The sequence below is a fragment of the Taudactylus pleione genome, unplaced genomic scaffold, assembly GCF_031769625.1.
Source record: "Taudactylus pleione unplaced genomic scaffold, aTauple2 ptg000571l, whole genome shotgun sequence".
Taxonomy (NCBI): Eukaryota; Metazoa; Chordata; class Amphibia; order Anura; family Myobatrachidae; genus Taudactylus; species Taudactylus pleione.
Window position 1 is genome coordinate 3,762,410 of NW_028284973.1, and position 13,957 is coordinate 3,776,366.

Below are 13,957 nucleotides of genomic sequence, written 5' to 3' on the forward strand. Positions count from 1 at the left end.
CTTAATTACACTTACCTGCAGTTATCGGGCCTCCGGTGATGTCCTCTGTCGCTCCGGTCAGCTGACATCCCATATGACTGGGCCTCAGTGCACCATGGGAGACCAGCTGACCGGAGGGAGGACATCACCGGAGCCCCGAACTCTGGTCCCTGGACTCAGGTAAGTTTGGGGTTTTTTATTGTTTTTTTTTTTTTTTACAGTGAATCAGCGTGTGGTCTGTTTAGACCACACAGCTGATCACTGGGCCGGCTCCGGGCTCTGCTCTGCCTGTTATAGCGGAGCAGGAGTCCGGTAACCGGGGGAGACCCTGGATAACGCCACCTCCAGGTGGTTATTATCACAGGGTTTCCCCAGGTATTTTTTCACGTTTTATTTTTAGTAATTTTGGTCAGATCACATTTCCCATTACAGTTATGGGAAATGCGATTTGCTTACTAAAAATAAGTGATAATTAGGGGTTATAGTAGAATTTTACGAATTCTACTCCAATTGCCCTTTAGTAACTGTAGGTGATACTAAAATAATGTGAAAAGGGTGTGAAAACAGCCTTTTTCACATTATTTTAGTAAAAATAATGTAAATAAATAGAGGCCTAAATGTTGTCGCTAACTGCAAACATCATTGTGTACTGAATCTAGATAGATTAATGAATATCTAACAGAGTCAGTCCTTACTAAATCATAAAATAGTATATATTGGATAATGTACACTGCACTATGGGCCTGATTCAGACCCGCTCGCAAGTGCATTGTGCTCCCAAGCGGGTTGATGGAGGCCCAGTGCGCACGCACGGCGTGCGCGAGCCCTGGAGCGTGTGCAAAAAGCACTCGCTCTGGGACTCACTACAAAAGGGGCGGCTGTTGATGTTGATCGACAGCTCGCCCCGTTTTGTAGGTGTGGCCAGGGGGTGGCTTCACAAATGGAGGCGTTCCCAAGCGAACGCCTGCTATTTTTGGGTGGCCCCACTGACATCACCAGTGATGTCAGTGAGAGAGCTTCCGGCTCTATTAGAGCCAGAAGCTCTCTGGGGCTTGCGGCCACGAGACCCTACCACAAGGGTCTCATCGCAAGCCCAATGGCCGCTCGCATAAGCTGTGGGTGGTCACCCACAGCTATGCGAGTGGTCAGGAGGCTGTAAGAAAAAAAAACAGCGCCCTCCCTGATTCAGAGCGAGCGCCTCTGAATCAGGCCCTATATGTGGTTACTCAGTAATTCTATTACCTTTATACAGTACTAGCTGATGTACCCAGCTAGATCATAGATATTTCCATTTCCATCTCACCACTCCAGTATCACATTACTCGTTCACCTCTATGCATCACTGCTTTAGTAAGGCATTACCCTTCCTCACCGGTGTACTAACATATTAGCCTCGCTCAGCTATGTAGAAAAAAAACATTTCCCTCCTTCACCCATGTTGTAACACATTTGACATTCCCCTCCCTCACCTGTGTAGAATTACAATTCCTCCCTCACACCTGTAGTAACACATTACCCACAGTCACACCTGTAGTACCTGTCTTGAGTAACACATTCCCCTTCCTCACCTCTGTAGTATCACATTACACCCCCTGAGGGTGTGAAACGGTAGGGAAAATCTTTATTATACGGTAAAAATGTCAGGACACATTGCAGAACACCTTGGACACCCCTCCCCCCCTTTGACTAATTAGATATTTGGAAGTTTTTAATTAACTTAATTGGCCAAATAATAAATACATGTCAATTTTTGGTGTTAAAAAAAATGCCCTCAAATTGCCCCAAAATCAACTTTTTTATTAGTTTAGGCACCCCAAATTGAATTCTTCACCACAAAAGTGGTGAAGAATGGCATAAAGCAGTATTTGGAGCAAATAAGTAGTCCTGGCAAATTTGGGGTACCTGAAAATGGGTGCTAGCATATTTTATTGTCTCTAAAGTGAAGTTTTAATAAAAGTGAAAATGCTACCCTAAAAAAGCATCTGCAATCCCAAAAATACGTGCCCCCTTCTTAGGGCACCCCCAGAACCTTATTTCGCTCGTTTTTGAAGTTGTCCCCCCACTTTGTGCTTTTTCGCCCCCAAAATGAAAGTACTTTTTGGGGTGTTCTTCAGTTTGTCCTGGAGTGTTTTGATGCAGTTATCCTTTGGGGCACCCCAAAACAAAAATGTTGCTCTTCTTTTCTCCACCTATTCAGAGGTGAATCTTTTTTTGCATATTACATTGCATTGACTTTCCGCGTACGCAAACAGCAGGTGGAATTGAATACAGAGATAACTTTCCGACAGGCGAAAGGTCGCAATCGGCGATACTTTTTCAGGTATCTCGCCTTTTCGCTTCTAATTGAATACGGCCCATAGTGGGCACCGACATCATGGAAGGAATATACTCCCCGATTTACATGTTGTTAGGTCCAGGGGTTTAAGCTGGGCGTTGAGTCCGTGAGTCAGTCAGTCAGGATATTTGATTTTATATACTGTATATATGCACAACGCATGCGTTACACAGAATGCGTGCTCAAAGGCTCTGTTGTGATCGGGTCAGACAGTATTAGAAAGGTGGCGGAAAAATAATAGGCGTTCCTAGGCGATGACTGGGAGGTGGCTACTAATGCATGCAAAAGCGGTCATTTCAGTGGGCGTGTTATAGGAGTGTCACGGACGTGTCAATGCTACTGGCTGCATTCCCAGACGCACAGCCGCAAGCATAGGAGTCACTCGTATGTTCAAAAGACTCCTCCACAGTGACTGGCACTGCACCCACACAGTGTCAGTTTGTGAAAATCCTTGGCACAGGGTGGAGGCTGCGGAATAGGGACCGCAAGGAATTGGTATGAAATACCGTTGGCGCATGGCCGGCGGTTCGATTCCCGTCAGTGGCGGCCCGACAGAAGCAGAGTGCGACGCAGTGGAAGCCCGACAGCGCTGGAAATCCCGATAGTGGATAGGTAAGTATCCACTAACCTAACCCCCCTAACCCTAACCCTCCTTAGGGGTGCCTAACCCTAACTTCCCCCCCAAGTGCCTAACCCTAATCCCCCCTCTAAGTGCCTAACCCTAACCACCCCCTTCCCCGCTGCCTAAACCCAAGTCCCCCGGGGGGGTGCCTAACCCTAAGTCCCCCCCGGGGGTGCCTAACCCTAACCCTCCCTCCCCCTAGCCTAACCCTAACCCTCCCGGGGGGGTGCCTAACCCTAAGTCCCCCCCGGGAGCCCTAAACATAACCCTCCCCCCCGTGGCTGTCCGCTCGCGGCGCCCGGCATCACTACGATCGTGATGCCGGGCGCCGGTCTCCCAGCGTTGGGGAAATGCGGGCGTCTACATCTAGACGCCCGGCATTTCACCCTTGCCGGGATAAGACAGACAGTCGGGAAGCCGGCTGCCGGTATTTAGGCAGTCGGCTTCCCGATTGCCTCCCGACCGCAAGGACCGTCTCCTCTGAAAATGCCTCCCTAGGTATTAAGCCGCTAACGCCATCTAAAGATCACATCATACACCTGAGATTTGATATAAAAATGAATAGAATAATACAAAGAAGATATTTATAACTTATAAACCTCTTCTTGGTTTATTGTAATTATTTTATAGTTAACACTCAGCAGCTTTGTGGATGAGAGATGAGGCAGCAATAATTCAGCCTCGCTTCTGTATAGGCGACACTGCTTGCAGAGCTGGGGACGGAGCCACATTATGGGCAGTAAGCTACACAGAAAGAGAGCTAATAGGAGGTATGCTTCTGAGTATGGGGGGGTGTGCATTGAGCACTGATGGACACCCTTGGATGTGTCAATTGACCAGTAAGTGCACTGAAATGTTTAGAGATCGGAGCTCAGTCAGCAGCAAGAGAAGTTACAGTGATGCAGGTAGGAGAATCAATGGACACTGAAGCTTAGTGTAGTGCGTGGAGAGTTACAGTGTGTAGAGGGTGAGACAGGCTCCCAGCACTCAGACCCATCTCCATGTGTGCCACCCCAGCCACTGATTACTGCATGTTACTGATTGCAACTGCAATTCACAGTGCGAATATGCCGTGAAAACGGCACGCACAATCCAACTCACACCTAATTGGGTTGACCACTTAATATCGTTTAAAACTTTTTTTTTGGTAGAACCAATGAAGATGATAAATATTTAGGTAGCGGATTTGCTAAGAATAAAACTACTGGCCCAAAGTCATGAACAGTTTCATAAACAGGCCAATCTATAATGGGTGCAGGGTGTGCGGTACACACAGGCCCCTGGATCCAGGGGGGCCCACACCACACAGCCTGCACCCATTTATTCAATACTTACCTCTCAGGAGTCCCATGTCAGCGGTAGCAGCACTATACAAATTGTCTGTAAAATGGCTGCCGTGGCCATTTTTCTGGTGTTTTGTGCAAGTGCAGTAGGGAGATTCCCAGGAAAATGGCTGCCGTGCCATTTCCCCAACAATCTGCGCAGTAGACTCTGGCACACACTGTGCCCAGAGTCTATTACTGCACTCAGTGCACTGCTGACCACCGGGTAGAGAGGAAGGGGCCCTGGATGGAGACTGCACACGGGCCCCCTCCTCTCTAAATATGCCCCTGGACAGGCCCATTGGGAAAATCACTTATCGCTTGTTGTTTAATTGTCACGGGATCTCTAGAGGACATAAATAATTCAGTACATGCAAAATATATTAAAACTCACATTTTCCAATCCAAGTAGAACCAGGAGGGGGATCGTCGTCATCCCTCCTTGAATCCATTCATCTAGTGAGACAGTGCCATCATGGTCATAATCTATTTCTTGCATCATTTCATGGAGAATCTAGGAGCAGAGATGGAAAGCAGGAACCTTTATAAGTGTTCAAGTCTTTTGAGCCTTAATATTATATTACTACTGCTACTGAGCAATAACCATAGACCCAACCATTACAGTGCCAGATAAGATTTGCAAAACAATAAGATGAATGATCAGCACAAAAGATCAAGGTACGTTTGTACATGTAGAGGACAGTAAGTGTCGATGGACTAATCGCGATACCCTGTATGTAGCACACTCAGGGATTTATTTACTAAGCGTGGGGTTCTAAAACACTGCACTTCCGATCGTGTTTATGTCTGAAATTTAAAAGAGCAATACTTCTACTCGCCGTGTTTTGCTAGTGAAATCATTGCCCTTTTAAATTTGAACCATAAATGCATTTAAAAATGCCGGGTTTTAGAACCTGATGCTTAGTAAGTAATCACCACACTCTCTGTGGAATTTGTGTATTAATGTTTTAAATACAAGCCCTTTTATGTCAGAGGGATCTTTTTGGCACAATTCTCCTTTCTGTGTTGACAGCGTATTTATTGTGTCGGCCAATATGGGTCTGATTCAGCGTCTCGCACATGTTGCTTTGCGTGCGTTAAAATAAATGCAGATTTGTCATCTCATCCCCGCTAGTTCACTTAGCTGTGCTATTTGGAAGATCTACCAAATAATTTCGGGTTTAGCTTATAGGGAGCTATGAGTTTAGCTTATAGGGAGCTAAAGACAATTGAAAATGATCTAAACTTTGCACTTATATCAAGCCCTTAGCTTAGCACTACAAAGGAACACACCTCCCTCAATAACACTGAAACAAACAAAATAAGTGAACCCAACCGCTTATAGTCATAACTTATCGTTACTGAGAATTTCAAAATTCCTTGATGTTTTCATACAGCGGCTAATTCTTCAGCTTCTCAGATGATGCGTAGGGAAATAAAATATACATAATGTGATATTGTTTTCTTCCTTCAAAATAGAACTCATGAACCAGGGGTAATATCACGCACATGCAAATAGTTACACTGTGCCTGTAAAGGTTTTATAGGCCCGTCTGTCGTTGAAGAGCAATTCTCTCATCAGAAAATTCAGGAAACCAGGATTTCTCCGTCAGTGTTTGATATTGGCATATTCTTCCCAAGAATTATCCCCAGTAATGGGGCGTTTCATACATGCAGAAAAGAGAAAAGTTCCAAATCCTCTTTAAAACGTAATTTATTATCCCAGCATAGGACTAAAATATATCTTTGCACCAAAATCCAAAAATAAAACTAAGAGGAATGTTGAGATTCTCAGTAACGATAAATTATATGACTCTTGTAGGGAGCTATTTTTAAATATCTATCATACTATAAATTGGCCCGCATCGTGGATTTCTGATGGGATCCTTATCTTCACATAGTGTAGATGACCTCAATGTAGTGTAGAGCACACAGATCTCTATCACTGCTTATGGCTGGCCATGCCCTCTAGTGAGAGCTTTCTGGCTTTAAGTCTGACAATTTGCTTTAGAACAATTGGCTAATTTTTTATCTTTTTGACCTTCGTGTTTTGGTTTTGACCTTTTGTCTGGGCTATACTGAGGATCCTGCCACAGAGCCAGCGGTGTCTAAAGGTTGTCAGAAACGTCTACTTGCTTTGAGTGCAGCCGCTAAAAAACCATATTAAGCCCCTGCTGCTCCCTACCTTTGGAACTCTCTCCTTCTTTATATCAGACTCTCCACATCTCTACAAATCTTCAAAATGGCTCTCAAGACCCACTACTTCATCAAGGCCTTCCAGCTCTCATCCTATCCCACCTCATGCTCTTTCCTCCCTATCTACCCCTTCTGTGTCACGCCTGTCTGTCTGCCCCTCCCCTTTAGAATGTAAGCTCTCACGAGCAGGGACCTCTTCCCTCATGTGCTTCTCCTTACACTTTCTTCTACTCCTTATTCCCCGCAAGGGTACCTAACACTTGACTGCTAACTCCCTGCTGCTTATTGTGTTTTAATCGCTATTGCAGCTATGTATATAAACCATGTCCTTGTCCTGCACTGTAATGTACTGTGAGTTACTTGTTTCTTGTTCACTTATTAGTTTATGTACTCTAAGGTGCTGCGGAACACTTGTGACACCATATAAATAAAGCATTATAATAATAATAATAATAATAATAATAATAATAATAATAATAATAATAATAATATTACAGATCTGATACAGCCGGGGATACCTCCTTTCTCTCTTTTTAAGGAAAAACTATTTTATTTTTTGTTTAGGATGGATTGGCTGGAGTCTACAGTTACTAATTTTGTTAATGTTTGGGAAAGATATATTGCTACGCTACCCTTGCAAACACAACGGAGGCTCTTTCAATGTTTTTCTTCTATTTTGTGGTATACACTATGAATTATAAGTAATGACTCCCCCTATACCATGTCTGGGGAACCCATAGTCCGCAGAGCATCTTTATTTTTCTACATTTATACTTATTTTAATCTATTATATAATCCTTACTTGTTGAATACGGTGTAACTCACAGTGTTTTTTGGATTTGTGCATGCCATGTTTGCATTACTTCCATATGATGTCTCTACATGTTATCTTTATTTCTAAAGAACAAATCTGGATAGGGTCAGTTTGGGGAGCTTTGAACTCACTGCCTCAATAGAGGGGGCTAAGTTTTAGTCAATGCTGCCCTTAAAACATGCGGAACTGTTGTTTCTGCATGTTTAAGAGCAGAATTAAACATCCCTTAAATGTGCTAATATAGAAAGGTGGAATGTAATGTAATAATGTTCTACAATGATTTCTAATCTAAAAAGCAGCAAAGGCACGACAGGTGTGTGCGTCACCCTTTCACCAAATACCAGCAACAACAACAAAAACATAACAAATAAAACTAATAAATCACGGCCAAAATAATAAAAATCACGCCAAACTTAAGTGGAATAATATAGAGTTAATACTGCAATATGTATGTAACAAAATGCAAATTATTGTAGAACATAAAAACCGACCATAAATGCAATAGCTGGGACCTCTTTAACCATACATATTGTAAGTAAAAACTAGAGATGTGCACCGACCCCCTGTGGTTTGGTTTTGGATACGGATTTATCTTCGTGTTTTGGTTTTGGAAAAGCACCCTCACGTGTTTTGGTTTTGGATCTGTATTTAAAAAAAAAAAAAAAACAGCTAAAATCATGTAATTCGGACAGGTTTGGACCTGTTTATCGCGGGAAGATCCAAACCGGGACTCTGTACCCCAAACTGTTTCCAAACTCTGACTCGGTTTGACTCAGAACCCCTAAATTCGGCTGTTGTTGGTTGTCTGGGAACTGAACCCGCACATCTCTAGTAAAAACCACATAATCAGCGTATGCCAATAAAGAGTCAAAAATACTGTAAATGTATCTTAAGACTGCTGATACTGTTATTATATAGAAAATGTACTTAATCTGGAAAAAAACAGTCAGACATGAGGAATTCTATTTCATGAGACCGGAAGTAAACGTTTAGCAGGACGTTCTGATCATTTGGAGCAGTACAAATCGGCCATCTGATGTAAGAATGTTTCCGTTACAATTTTCCTCTTTAAATCCTCAAATCACATACTGTAGGTGTTAGGATCCGGAAGAAGCACAGTTCAGCAGCTCCTGGTAAGGTTGGCTCTAGTGGCTTTAATCAGTCTCCTGGCAACCAGTCAGCCATGCAGTCAGACCAGGAGTCATCCAGCTGGGCTGTGTTCTGAATCTTGATTGCTGCAGTTGAGTTCAGAGCCTTGTTGGTTTCTAGAATAGTGATGATTGGCTGTTCAACCATTTTAGGGATTTCCCTCTGACACTCCTTTGGGTATTGTAATTAGAAATGTATGCGGATCCCCGTGTTTTGGTTTTGGCAAAACTACCTTCAAATGTTTTGGTTTGGTGTTGGGTTTCTTTAAAATTGGTAAAAACAGCTAAAATCATGTTATTTGGACTTGTTCACTTGTGATCCAAAACCCGAGATTCTTTTTTTTTTTAGTTCTGAGTTCTGAACTTATGGGAAGACCTAAGCCGGGACTCAGTTCTACAAGGAACCCCAAATGTGATCCGAGCCAGGACTCGGTCAGACTCAGTACACCAAAGTTTGAGTGTGTTCAGTTTTCAGCAAAACCAAATCGCTAGTTGTAATCAGTCTGATCCTGTCAGTCCTTTGCTCAGTCAGGCATTTACCTGGATACCTGTTCTGTGCCGCTTTGTGGAGTTCACTTAGCTGTGCTATTTGGAAGATCTACCAGCATTTCTCCACAATGCAATCAATCCATTGATTGCACTGTGGAGATCTGTCCAGTGTCTCTCTACAGTTTAATCATCTATGCTATTTAGCAGTCTGGAGCCCTGTCTCTACAGTGCAACTAATCTAGGCTATTCAGAGATCTGCCCAGTTTCTCTTTACTGTGTCATTTGTGCTATTTGGAAGCTCTAACCAACATTTCTCTACAGTGCATTTATCTATGCTATGCAGAAAACCAGCTTACCAACCAGTATTTCTCTACTGTGCTAACTACTGTTCTATTTAGAAGAGCTGGCCAATATTTATCTACAGTGCAATTATCTGTGATATGCAGAAAACCTGTTACCTGTTAGCATTTCTCCACTGTGGAAAGATCTGCCCAGCATTTGCCTGCATTGCATTTATCTGTGCTTATTCAGTGATTTACCAGAGCTATTCTGAAGATTTGGTTAGCTGTTTTCTATATATAACTTTAGTATTATCTAGTTCTTCCTATTTAGTTGTCATATTTAACTAGTGCACTAAGGGCATGATTCAGACTTGGGAATAGAGTGAGATATCTCTCTCAACTGTGAACCTGAACAAACCATATTGCAATATTGCATTGCAAGGTGTGTAAATACAAACATTTTTTACATGTAGTGTAAATACTGGCTGCTTTTGCATGTAGCCCACAAATACTGCACAGCTTTATTATTACTCTACAATTTAGATGTCAGTTTGGAAACACTCCTCCCAAATCTAATCTCTCTGCACATTTTAAATCTGCCCCACCTGCAGTGCAGCATGGTCTCACCAAGATGATCAGTTGAGAGAGATATCTCTCTCTCTATTCCCAAGTCTGAATCAGGCCCTAAGTTCCTGGTTCCATAAAGTTACTAAAGGGTACATTTAGCTAGTGCTTTCGTTTCTTATGCTAAGAAGTAATTTCAAAGTGTCCTGTTCCCTTTAAATATATGGGTCTGTGATCTTAAGCCTGCACTACTTACAGTGTAAGTCCTGGCAGTGGCCGAGGACAAGTGATCGATAGTAGCTCCGGGAAAGGGGGTTGTTTATAGGTTAAGTACTTGGCAAGTTGATTCTGCAAGTTCAGGATCCTGGTAGGTACTCATAACAACAGGAGGCATCAGCAGGAGATTAAAAAGTCAACAAGTCTATGTACTGTACACTGACGCGTTTCGTCTTGTCTTTGAGACTTTAACAACAATGTACTGTACTAATCTATACATTGTAACTAAGCCAAGGCTGCATCTACTGATTGGTCTCCTCAACTTAGTACCTGTCACCTTATTTGTTACAGACATGGTCAGAGGCATCTGCTGACTGCAGATGCCTCTGACCAAGGTGAGAGGATTTGCCTTACAGTCAGGGGAATGTGTGTCCCATCCTTCTGCATTTGCCTGTGAACAAATTTCAGATCATCTCCCATCACGAGAATTGTCTGGCAGCAGTGAGAATTGTAACAGTACCGGGGGGCATAATAGATATGGAGAACATGATCCCAAGCTTGACATCAGGAATCATATGGATGATGCTGAGGGAAAATGTACTTTTGTCTGTCATCACAGTGCCTTCAGCAGTATGATCAAATGAGTCAGATCACAAAGACTGCAGCCGGGAAAAATGTAAAATGAGCAGACACATTTGTAGCATCCAAGGTCAGCTCTAAATCACAGTGTTACAATAAGCTGCCCAGTGTCTGTGTTCCACATAGAAAAGCAGCCAGTATGTAATCCTGCAATAAAAAAAACCCCTGCAATGAAACATGGTTTATCCAGGTGCAAACCTGCGCACTATAGCTGGATCTGCTCCTAAGTCAGTATCTTACAAACACTTCCGAAGTGCCCCCCATGCAGTGACCAACAATTACTCTACTACACTTATGGGCAATCGTATAACCAGGAGCCAGCAGCAACCAGCTGCCCGTCTGCCACACAGTGGAGCCAGCAGCTGCAGTGGCAACTGATTGGGCAGCACAGATGCCCCAGCACTAGCAGCTGAAACCGGCCATGTTCCTACTGGGGACCCCACTTTGCATTGTTAATAACGGGACTCTCTCTTTTTTTTTTTTTTTTTTTTACAAAACAGCGCTGAAAATGAAGCGCACCAGTGTCCTCAGTTTCTAATTTCAACCAACTGCAGGCATCATGTTTGCTGCCCGGAGTGTCCTGGAGACTCTCCCGACTCCGAGCACTGCTGCTGGAGTACCGAGAGCCGCCGGGGCTCCGACCCCTATGCGCGACATCATGATGTAATGCACAAAGGGGCAGGGCTGGCATCAGGCGGACAGAGCGCTAGCTACGGCGCTGCTGAGGATCACATAACTTTGTGCTGTCAGACCCCCTATGGCCTACTGAGCATGCCTGGTCATTAGACTGCGCATGTGCGAGTGGCGACAACACAGTTTAGGGAGGCTCATAGGCACTTGCTGGTTATAAAGGCCATGTTCAGTATAGCAAAAGATAAATGCCATTCTTGTTCATTCTCGTTCCTTAGGGTTTTATGTATCAAGCAGTGACAAGCGTGGAGAAGTGGAATAGTGGAGAAGTTGTCCATAGCAACCAATAAGCTCCTACCTATTATTTTATAGACTGTTTTTGATAAATGCTATTTGATCGGTTGCTATGGGCAACTTCTCCATGCTTTTCACTGCTTTCATAGGCAAACGCAGGGGGGGTTTCCATCTGCCTGGAAACCCCCTTCCCCAGGCCACACCATGACCACAATCAGGGGCGCCAAGAGGGGGGGGGAGCGGCTACAGATTACCCGGGCCCAGGCTTCCTGAGGGGCCCAGCGGGGGCCCGGGTCCGGCGCCGCTCCCCCTCCCTCACAGCAGCCCAGCACACAGTGTGTGCTGAGCTGCAGTGGAGACTGCTCGTGGCTGCTGAGCAGCAGCCACAGCAGTCTCCTAAGCCTGTGGGGGGAGCGATCACACTGATCGCGCGCCCCCCTGGCTTTGCGCCGGGCTGAGGGGATCTTTTAACATGTATCAGCCAGTAATAAATAACCTGTGCACCAAATGGAGATCTGTAAAACATTCGCGGTTAAGGATGTGCTGCTATAGAGCCCAATATGTACATATATGTACAGGGCAGTGCTAGGTTCCTCTGCTGCTCCCCCAGACTCCCGGACTTGCTTTAATACTCTGGAATGGTGCCCACATCTAAAATAAAACCATCCAGCTCAGACAGGATGGCCCTACTGCCGCATCTAATGGCTTACTGTGATCGCTGGTCCTGTATATGCTGGAATTATGACACACAATACACATTGTATGATGCATATTAAAGCTGGATAAGTGCTAATTCTGCCCTCTTCATGGACTGGCCACACTCACTCTAAAATCAGGCATTTGGAAACCCCCTTCTAGAAATCCTGCATTTGCCACTGGTTTTACTCATAAACCCCTAAATTTCATGCATTTGTATAGCAAAATTGCAATACTATGATTAAAATGTAATTATAGAGATAGCGGGTGATACACACTATAGGGATTATCAGGTCAGGCTCCGAATTTCCAATATATATAATGGGTGGGGGTTGGAGGACCTGGGGCCCCATGGGGTCATCTAGTGCTCTTTTTAACCATTATTTTGCATATTGTCCCTAATACCATACCAGTTATAGATACTAATATACATTTTGACAACTTTTTATTGCACTTTAAATTTAATTTCCATATCAACACCTGATTTGCTCTGTTTTTAGATTTTTCATGGAATTCAAACTCCATCTTTTTTCCAAATATTTCTAAAACACTTTAGCAAGCCTAGAATCGGAAAACAAAAACATACGGACAAAAGCAACGAAGATCACAAGACAAAAATATTGCATTGTAAATTCACATACATGTTTATATACAGTACAGCATCACATATTTTCTATAAGCGCTTGCTTACGGGATTAAGCTCAGTAACGTCCCATTCCAGATATTCGGCAACGTGCATCATCTGGGTGATTATACTCTCCAGCTCCTGAAAGGGAACAGGACACAGGATGTTGGGCAAATCTTTCACCACTTGTCAATTGGCAGCAACAGTGCGTTTTTGATTATTTATTTTAACACACTATTTATTACAATCCGCATATTAAATGCAGATTGTAGTGTGATATTAATGACTGAATTCGCATTGCGAATTCAGGCAATATCGCAGGGATTTACTACAAATCCCTTGCAGGGACAGAGCTTGCGATAACGCTCTGTCCCTGCGAAACCCCTTCGGAGCCTTATCAAGGTATTTTCGCAAAAAATACCGTGACAAAGTGCTTCCGCATGCGCCGACTGGCCGCCGCTGCTCCACTTGGCGCTAAGCCCCCTCCCCGCTATCGCGGACCCCCCGCGACCCCCCCTCCCACCCCCAGCGCCCCCTCCTCCCTTAATTACACTTACTTGCATGATCCGCGGGCCTCCGGTGATGTTCTCCATGCCTCCGGTCAGGTGATCTCCCATACTGCATTGGGACCCGATCACCTGATGACCGGGCAGCAGTGCACTATGGGATATCAGCTGACCGGAGGGGAGTCATTACCGGAGGCCCAATCACCGGTCCCTGGAGTCAGGTAAGTAAATTTTTTTTTCTTTTTTTTTACAGTAATCAGCTTGCGGTCTGTTTAGACTTCACAGCTGATCACTGGGACCAACTCACGGCTCTGCTCTCCTCATTAGAGCAGGGCAGGAGTCCGGTAACCGGGGGAGACCCTGAATAACCAGGTGGCGTTATTATCCCAAGTCTTTCCCCGATATTTTTTCACATTTTATTTTTAGTAACTTTGGTCGGATCACATTTCCCATTACAACTATGGGAAGTGCGATCTGATTACTAAAAATAAGTGATACTTAGGAGTTGGAGTAGAATTTTACGAATTCTACTCCAATTGCCCTGTAATAACTATAGGTGATACTAAAATAATGTGAAAAAGGTGTGAAAACACCCTTTTTC

The 13,957-nt window shown here is 44.0% G+C and overlaps 1 protein-coding gene across 1 annotated transcript in view; it reads right to left on the reverse strand.

The window, feature by feature from the left end:
• Positions 1-13,957, reverse strand: part of DGKB (diacylglycerol kinase beta) — a 511,490-nt gene that overhangs the window by 469,430 nt on the left and 28,103 nt on the right. Inside the window, exons 6-7 of the mRNA XM_088453127.1 lie at positions 12,917-12,991; positions 4,653-4,772 (exon numbers count right to left, since the gene is read on the reverse strand). Of these exons, the coding sequence (XP_088309253.1) occupies positions 4,653-4,772; positions 12,917-12,991 (195 nt within the window). The remainder of the gene's footprint in view (positions 1-4,652; positions 4,773-12,916; positions 12,992-13,957) is intronic.